The sequence below is a fragment of the Actinia tenebrosa genome, unplaced genomic scaffold, assembly GCF_029948245.1.
Source record: "Actinia tenebrosa isolate PJP-AT-01 unplaced genomic scaffold, QUT_ActTen_1.0 PGA_scaffold14__42_contigs__length_11649687, whole genome shotgun sequence".
NCBI classification, from domain to species: Eukaryota; Metazoa; Cnidaria; class Anthozoa; order Actiniaria; family Actiniidae; genus Actinia; species Actinia tenebrosa.
This window is the reverse complement of record NW_028292574.1, coordinates 8,231,064-8,240,006: the sequence shown is the minus strand read 5'-3', so window position 1 is coordinate 8,240,006 and position 8,943 is coordinate 8,231,064. Positions and strand designations below refer to the sequence as shown.

General features: G+C 34.4%; 3 protein-coding genes across 4 annotated transcripts in view; 1 reads left to right on the top strand and 2 right to left on the bottom strand.

Moving 5' to 3' along the window:
- LOC116292202 (BLOC-2 complex member HPS3) overlaps positions 1-2,353 on the bottom strand; it is a 21,032-nt gene extending 18,679 nt beyond the window's left edge. The window contains exons 1-2 of the mRNA XM_089029734.1: positions 1,529-2,353; positions 757-1,169 (exon numbers count right to left, since the gene is read on the bottom strand). Of these exons, the coding sequence (XP_088885860.1) occupies positions 757-1,169; positions 1,529-2,247 (1,132 nt within the window). The 5' untranslated portion in view covers positions 2,248-2,353. The remainder of the gene's footprint in view (positions 1-756; positions 1,170-1,528) is intronic.
- A 1,124-nt stretch (positions 2,354-3,477) lies between these two features.
- Positions 3,478-4,352, bottom strand: LOC116292214 (dynein light chain Tctex-type 1). Its single transcript, XM_031699482.1, has one exon. The coding sequence runs from the start codon at positions 4,259-4,261 to the stop codon at positions 3,920-3,922; it is 342 nt and encodes a 113-aa protein (XP_031555342.1). The 5' UTR covers positions 4,262-4,352; the 3' UTR covers positions 3,478-3,919.
- Positions 4,353-4,693: 341 nt separating this feature from the next.
- LOC116292198 (uncharacterized) lies at positions 4,694-8,243 on the top strand. Of its 2 annotated transcripts, XM_031699462.2 has the most exons (6): positions 4,694-4,898; positions 5,108-5,173; positions 5,426-5,511; positions 6,018-6,135; positions 6,677-6,735; positions 7,468-8,243. In XM_031699462.2, the coding sequence occupies exons 1-6, from the start codon at positions 4,722-4,724 to the stop codon at positions 7,571-7,573; spliced, it is 612 nt and encodes a 203-aa protein (XP_031555322.2). In that variant the 5' UTR covers positions 4,694-4,721; the 3' UTR covers positions 7,574-8,243. The 2 variants fall into 2 exon arrangements, with proteins under 2 accessions (XP_031555322.2, XP_088885874.1); XM_089029748.1 differs by lacking the exon at positions 6,677-6,735.
- The last annotated feature ends 700 nt before the right edge of the window (positions 8,244-8,943 follow it).

Sequence of the window (8,943 nt, the reverse complement as noted above, 5' to 3'; positions counted from 1 at the left end):
AGTAGTGAGAGCTGTGCTCCGGGGTCATACATGGACTGTATAGCGACTGCCAGAAGCACTTTCTTTCACATGCTTTCAGATTAGCCATGACAAGTTTTTTTTTAAACATTATTAATATCTGATGATGATGATGGGAATGATGTGATGTTGATGATGATGGTGTTGATAATAATAATGTTGATGATAATGGTAATAGGAAATACAGTACATGTATCCGCAGTCAACAGTTTGTTGAAAGCCAAATAAAAAAATAATGATGACAATGATGATAATGATGATGATGATAATGCAGATGATTATAAAGATGATCTAGATCATGATATTGATAATAATAATAATCATATGGTTCAAGTTTATTAATTAACTTGATATTGGGTAATATGAATAAAAAAGACCTTACCAAGGAGTGCAGACTAAGACTAAGACTAAGAGCAGTGGGCTAAGATCTACAAATTTACTGGATATTATCATGAAGGGGCAGGGTCAAAAAAGACCTTTAGCATGACATACTTCCTAGGTACAGCAAACCTCAAACTGCTGTTCGACCTCAGGCGTTTGGCCAAACATTTTGAAATTAGCAAGGTGTCATAACCAAGTCGTCGCTGGAAGTGGCACCATATTAAGTGTTACTCTGTGTTTGCAGGTGTGTTTTCTGGACCTGACCCCTAGTGGTTAGCAGTTATAACCTGATGCTATAGGTCTGTAATTAGTCACCCACCCCCTCAACTCAAAGGTCCAGACTGCATACGTGTTTACCTTTAGTGTAAGTTGGTAAAAGCTGAAGAGAATGGAGAGCTGCTACTTCATTATCGCTATTACAAAGGTTCTCAGCCCTAAATCTTCTGTACAGCATTGTTACTGCCTGGACAGAATATCTTTCTTTACCCACAGCTATACCAATTCCAAATCTTCCAGAAAGAGCCACCTTAAGTGGATGACCTTTAACCTCCACCATTGGACCAATCACCTCTTTGGGATCAAGAAATGTGTCTGTATATGTAGACTCTGATCTTATTTTTCTGAATAAGCATTCACTTTGTACAAAGCTGCTGGGTTCTTTGTATGATAGTGAGGGGTTAGCGCCAAATGACCAGAAAGTGCAGTTCTCGTCAATCACCTCTTTGGAGTTCTCAGCAACAGCTATGCTGGGATTGATCCTTGAGAGCTCACTGGAAGATAATATTTGGGATAAATAATTAGCAATATATATTATAGTACATTATAATATTATATATATAGTAGAAATTGGTTTGTAGACAATATACCTTTTCTGAGATAGCTAACATGGTGCATTGTGGTCTAGCTTTGCAACAAACATCTCTTGTTCATCATGCCTTCTATGGTGCTGCTTGTACTGAAGCTAGACCACAATGCATCCTGTTTATTGAAGAGTGGCAGTTATTTTAAGCCCTGAAAACGTCTTTTTTTGAGGGTATAAAATTCCAACAAACTCCCTTATGTTACCCTGCCCACCCCTCCCCCCCCCCCCCCCTTCCCCATTTTTCAGAGATGTTAGTTTTTTATTCACCTGTGTTTTTCTCCAGCATTGGTGGCTCTCTGCCTCCTCTCCTCTGTTTGAGTAAAAAACACCAACTTAATAACTCGAACTTCAAGCTTGGACCTGAATGTAACATATGGACCACATAGATCAATTCCTCGTACAACAAATCCTGGATTTATGTCCAAAAAGTGTTCAAAATCACTAATTTTGACACCCCCACATTCTGAAGACTGTACTTCCGGTATAACATTCCGTACGACACACTGCCTATAAAGGCAAAGTTTTCCATCTGTTGAAATAATAACATTCCCTGAAGCCTTACAACTCGCGATGCCTGTGACACGACTTGATGTTGACAGCTCTATAGCTGAAAATTCTTGATTATAATCAATGTTTCGTTGTGTTAAAGAATGCCCTGCTACCAGAACTCGTACCGGCTCGTTCACAGTCGCTCTGTTCCAGTTGAAGTAAACTCGAGCAAACTTTGTCACATCTCGTTGCTGTCTGCGTTCAATCGTAGCTAAGTAGTTAGAATTATCATTACAGATGAGTTTTACAGCTGTAGAAATCGTTGAGAACTGGCAGACAAGAGGGAAGTTAGGTTCTTCAAGAGAGTAGACAAATACTCTACAGCCACCAACACCTACAAAGAGGTACTCTCGGGTAGAGCACAAACTAGTCGGCTGGTATGATTCACTAAAGATCCTTTGGGATTTAAAATAATGACACAGCAATACTCGAACCATATTTCATCCCATTTTATAATAATATTGCTTCATTAATTTTCATTTCTGCAGAAAAAGTTTGATTCTTTCTGTTTCCAGACTTGACATGTAGGGATTCCTGTGTTACTAAACGGCTGATTGGGATTGGAGACAAGCCCCGTCCCAGTTTCTGCGCGGTATTCGTAAAGACTGACTCATCCCTTCCATTTATAATTTACTTTTATTTCATTGTATCATTTTAATTATCTCAGAAAGTAATGATTGAAAATTATATGTTTAAGTGTAGGTGCTCCTGACCTTACCAATTTATTTAGTCTGACTAACGTGATATCTAATATATATGAGATAAAGTAATTTTATGGACTGGCACTCGGGCGTAGTGATATTTCCCATTTATAAGAGTTCTTCGTTTTACTCATATGAAAATATTAATGCATAATCCATATTGACATTCCTCCTCATACATTACTGCTAAATAAAAATGGCTCTCTATAATAATTTTTGGATGTCATTTAGCAACTGCCAAAATGAGCAAGTCAAGATCAATGGATAGATAGTTATAAAAATATATCACCACTTCAGTCACATTCATTCGGTAAATAATTTGTGGAGGGAGGGGAGGAGGGCTAGCTATCCCTTGATTACTCCATCAATTTTAAAAAAAAAAATTTTTTTCAAATTCAACATTTTAGATTTCCAATAGATCTTTCATTGTAAACATTTCAAAATGTCTTATTTTAGAAAAAGGTTGATAAAATAATGTTACAACTATAGAAAGATCATAAACAGCAGTTCTTAGCTTTTGTAAAGTTATGTTTAGTGAACCGAAAAAGCAATTAAGTGGACATGTGCTATCAAGCATATTTTAAATTAATATGCTTGTTGTGACACACTTGAAACCCCATGTTTCAGGAACAAACGATGGATCGTCCTTGCTTGAAATATCTTAAGCTTTTTGAGGAATTCAAAACACTGTGTATGTTATGGTTGAAAAAGATTGACCATAAACAACTGTGAAATCAAAAAATATAAATTAAGCAGTTGTACACTTGAATGGTCTTAGCCAGCCTGCATTCGGCAGTCATGCAGACTAGGCTTTAGCACATGAGTATAAATTGATTGAAAAACCAATCTTTAGGATAAATGAAAGGGAGTTTTAACATCAAGTCTTAAGTACAATGCAAACCAATCCTTGCAATGCTATTTCAAAACAAAATATAATATTGAAGTTACAGAACTCTACCACTAGAATTTATTTAATATCCAGTAATTTTTTAATTTTTTAAAATATTTCTACGGCTTCTTGGCTACTGAGTACATAAATGGTACAAAAAAATAATAGAAAATTAACTCGCATAATATAGTAACAACTACTAAATCACACATATGTATATACAGTATTATATGTTCAGGAGTTGTAGATGTATACTGATATCGTAATAATATACGGTAAATAATATTTAAAAAATGAAAGACTCTTGATTGAAATATATATAAAGATTTTCAAGACATCACAATAATCAAGGCACTCTAAATCTAGGCCGGAGTAATATGGTTTAAATTAAGGTGGGAAAATGTTTATGGTTTCGTACTGGACGGTATTAGAAGGAACTCGAGGCCTTTATAAATTGTCCATGACAGAAATGTTTTTCATAAATGACTTTTTTAGTGAATGAATCTTCAGAATTCTTCTTCAAATCGCCAAGCCAAACACACTGACGATACAGTACATGGTCTTGTTTTCCCATCTCACGGTACAACTCCCATCCGAGGTATTATCCCAGTAGCATGAACTAGCAGTATGAAGACCAGCACCATTTTTCTGCATTATAACACAGGTAACGATGTATTTGAAAGGTTTCCCAAGCTTGGTAAGTTGATTCAAACACTGCTCCACAACGTTTGAAGTCCACTGGTTGACTTTGTTGTGTTGGTATGCGTTTCCTCCGATTGCGCTCTCGATTCCTTCCTTTATTATATTACTGACTTCATCTACAACGAATGAAGTCTCCTCTGCTGACTGGTATTCATCCATTCTCTTGAATTAGGCCCTTGAAATACGTTAAAAAGTCTCTAAAAGTGTCAAGACAAGATGGAGGTTGTTACTGCTACGTCCAACTTAGCAACCATCTGGACAAAAGCTCCGATTAGTTCCGATTATGAACTCGTACAGCACTCGTACGCTATCGTAATAAACTCGGAAATGCTCGTCTTATTTTCGTAACTTACCAGCTATCGTACATTTTATTGTTAAACAAAAATAATCCAGCCGTTTCTGAAGTTATTTGAGTGACAGAATAATAACAAATTTCCTAAGAATTATTTCGAAACAGAATGAACAAAGACAAAATAATGTCAAAAGCAATACAAACTGAATTTGAATTTTGTCGTGTTGGGCTTCCTGTTTTTTTAAAGCGTCTTCAGGCACATTAGGTCAGCGGACCATCCCCTAAAAGCCAACTCAGAGTTCAAAATAACAAAAATAACATTTTCCAATGGAGGAGAAAATAAGTGCTTTGAAGGAATTTACACTCTTTGGATCTTCGAAAAAGAACTCTAACACAGACAACCTAAATACAAATCACGCTCCAAGCAGCCCTACATCTCAAAATGGACAGTGGGGATATTGCTTTAATAGCAAACCTGAAGAGGATCCTTATTTACCAAGTCTGGTGAGATTTTGAATCATTTTGAAATATTGTTAATAAATATCTAATTAAATATCAGATTAATTAGTTATTTGATGGATCATATTTGAAAATCTGCGCGTAGTTTTCAAAAAATTACCAAGAAATATTTAGTTTTTTGAAATTATTTGTTAGCAAATAATTTACAACATTTTTAAACTCTTATTTTTTTCTTTTTTCTTGCTGTTATTTAGTCAAAGAGACAAAGGATAATTGGGTTTTTCATGTGCTTATTAATGGGAGTATTCTGCTTCGTGATGGTAAGTAGAATGTAATGTTTCAAAATTTTCATTAAATGTACAGTATAATAATAATAACAATAATAATAATTGATAATTGCAAAGTTAATAAATATGTAAATAATAATAATCGTCTTTATCTATAGAGAGGGTGATCTGTGATAGATACCAACTTAGTGCTGATAAACTTTAAAGCTGAATATCTTCCATCAAATGTAAATTTTATACAAATTGAAAATTTTATAAATGTTGTTTCATTTTTTTTCCTTTCAGGCAGGTTTTATTGCACCATTTATAGTGCTCAAAGCAAGAAAATTTGTAATGCTGTATACTATGGGGAGTTTATTTACTATTGGAAGGTAGGTTTCTAAAGGGGTCAAAATGATTTTTTTTTTTTCACTACATCATCACAGAAATAAGTTAAACAGAAAAACTTGGAAACCTAGAGAGAAAATAATTCATAATAAAAAGGTATATTTAGAGAACAACAAATAAAACTTATTAGAAAACTCATTAATAATTCAATTGAAGGAAACACTATAGAAATCATGACCATGAAGGAGGTTTTATATCTGATATAGATTCGTCTTCATTTGCATAAACTTTAACTTGGATTTTCTCTATCAAACTTGGTTCATTTCATAAAGAATTCAGTACAATATGAGAACATACATCATGAGTTTCCTAAGCCATTTAATAAACTCGCAGATCACGTTTTATCGGGTCTAAAACCACTTGGCTGTGTCTCATGTTTTATACCCGATAAAACACTTCTGCTCGTTTATTAAACATTACATAAACTATACAAATTGGGTGTTGTATTTTAATATAATGTAAATAATTTGTGTACTTGTATCTTTTTTAGTTTTTCTTTGCTTTGGGGTCCTGTGAATCATGTAAAACATCTTTGTTCACTTGGGAGATTACCATTTACGGCAGCATACTTTGGATCTATGTTGATTACACTGTACATGGCTTTATTTGTGAGTACTTATTCTAACAGCATACATACAGTCAATGTCATTAACGTTGTCCACCAAAAAAAGAAATTTAGACATTTAGACTAAAAGAAATATCACGTGTTTCCTCGAACGTTCCAGATGGCATAAAACAAACGCTGAAGTACAATTCTCCATCTTACATGTAAATCCTCACTAAATGGTAGGGGCATTCTGGATTTTCAAAATCACGAGTTGATTTACATTTAAAGTTCACACACACTTTAGTCTAAATGTCTAATTGTGTAAAGGTCTAAATGTGTAAATGTGTAAATGTCTTTTTTCGGTGGACAACATTAATGACAGTGGCTGTATCTCTGAGTAACCTTATTTAATATGCTTGATGCATAGCATAAGTTATGGAGTGAGTTTTAACCACTGCAGCGTTTTGGCCTAAGCACATACAACTACCTTTGACAAAAAAAATGATGTTGATTGATTGCTGTTAAAACAGATCACTGACAAGAAACTAAAACAACAAATTGTTATAATTGTCATTAACATTTTGTATTTTTGCCTCTATTAGGTTAAAAGTACGATACTGACAATTCTTTTTGCTGTCATACAAATGGTTTCCTTAGTATGGTTAGTCAATATCTGTATCTTCTGTTTTATTTAATTTTTAATTATTACAATATAATATGCCTAAATGTAATCTTTGGGTTTCCTGTGTTTTTAGCTGTAAAATTTGGCTGATGAAATATAACCAAACAATATAAGAAAGTTGTCCTTCCAAACTTCAGTTACTGTAACAAATGAACATGCTAAAAAATATATAATAAAAAAAGTCAAAAATTGTTGTCGCACCAAGAGCCTCAAGTAACAAGCCAAGGCTCCAGAGAACGTCGGTAATTTTAATTATAAATTGATTTATTCATGGTTCTTGCAAGTGGCTATAGCTCTACACTAATTATCATCTCAAGCAGCCTTGCTTGGAGCAATTTGTGAAGTAAATAAATGAAAATGCACCATGAATAAACTAATTACAGCTAAAAGTACCATAGTTCTCTGCAGTCTTGGTTTGTTGCTTGAGGCTTTTGGTGGGACAATGATTTCTGAAATAGGTGTATATGCCGCTGTGGCAGGGCCATAGAAAAGTCTTGGACCATTTTCTCACCAATACACACACATATATGCCTACATGATCTTTTTTTAGAGTTTACAAGAATCCCAAATAAATTAATAAAATAGTGTATTGGCATTGGGGTTTGAGGTGTAAACTAGTAACTTGTTGCTAACTTGGAAATGGTAATTTGTTGAAAAAAAGGCCTGCAGAGGGAACTTTACACTCTTTTTTTATTTATTTATTTCTTCCAGGTATTTTGTGAGTTATATCCCAGGAGGCACACGAGGAATGCACTTTTTTACAAGATTATTCTCATCGGCTGTAACGAGGACTGTGTCTAATACCCTGCCTGTGTAGTAGATTATCAGATGATTGACAAAATTATTGTTGTTACATGACACACATACATGTAAACCTATATGTCTACATAATCTCTCTAGTGGCAGGCATGGATCTCACCATTTTTTTTTTAGCATCAAAGAACATAATTTTACTTGGTAAAATAAGAAAAAATGCTATTCTTTTCCATAAAGCTTAGGCACCTATTAATTTGAAAAGCCTCGGATATAATTTTCATGCAGGTAGAAAAAGGCCGGGTGTGACACATATTCATACAACTAAAAATATGTGTGTGTATGTAAGCTTGTTTCCAGTTTGTTGTGGGGGAGGGGGGCGGAGGGTCGGAAAAATTAAAAAAGCACATCAGGAACAGGGGGGATTACGGAATAGGATTGATGGTATACCTAATTTTTTGCACAAGCCCCCTTCCCCTAAACAATGACTTGTCTCTAAAGTATCAGTCAGCTGATCAACCCCCACTACATGAATTATGAATTCTTCTTTTTGGGTTTTAATGTAATGTAGAGTATATTATATTTAAACAAAAGATGTGTCACTCATAAATGTCAAACTTGTTTGACCAACCACTACATTATATTTGAACAGTCAAGACAAATATATTTGTAAATATTAAGTACACGCGGAATATCAAGAATAGAAGAAAAATAAATAAAATGCATTGAATATATTAATAATTTCATTTTAAACTTGGCAGATGTGTAAATAAATCACCCCTCCCAATTTAAGATATTGAACATCTTGTCCTATTACTAATTATAAATTATTGGAAATAACTTTCCCATTTTACAAATTGACACAGGGACTATTAAATTTCAAGCGTTCAGTATGAGGGTAAAATCCGGGTAAAAATGTCGTTCAATGGAAATAATGTGCTTAATTGTCTCGTTTCTCAGTATATGGGTGTCTGGAACAAAGAAACGACAACGGACATTCAATCAGGGTCATCTATAAAACGTCGCGTGAAGCTTACAGGTGATTGGTCGGTTAAGTGGTCGGTTAATTGGTCGGTTGTTGGTACCGCGCAGGTACCACGGTTCTATGCCAAAGGAAGCCCAAGGAGTTTCCTGCGGAGGCTAGTGCTAAATAATCAAAGAGAAAGGAAAAATATGCAGCTTATACAATTGGTTAAAAATATCAATGAAATGTTAACCGCCCAATCACCTGTAAGCTTCATGCGATGTTTAACGGACGATCCTGATCGAAGTCGAGACACGTGAAGAAAGTCAGAACGAAAGGCGAAAAACTACATGGTCTGTAAGTATTGGCCTTAAAATCAACTATTCACTTGATAAAAGACATCAACAATGCTAGTTCATATAAATATAACATTGGTTTTGATTTTAAAATTCTGTAAGGTAAAAAGTAAT

Coding starts and splice junctions, on each gene's coding strand:
- LOC116292214 (XM_031699482.1), bottom strand. CDS start 4,261: ATGGATGAATACCAGTCAGCAGAGGAGACTTCATTCGTTGTAGATGAA.
- LOC116292198 (XM_031699462.2), top strand. CDS start 4,722: ATGGAGGAGAAAATAAGTGCTTTGAAGGAATTTACACTCTTTGGATCT. Junction 4,899..5,107: donor ATCCTTATTTACCAAGTCTG/GTGAGATTTTGA, acceptor GCTGTTATTTAG/TCAAAGAGACAAAGGATAAT. Junction 6,136..6,676: donor CACTGTACATGGCTTTATTT/GTGAGTACTTAT, acceptor TGCCTCTATTAG/GTTAAAAGTACGATACTGAC.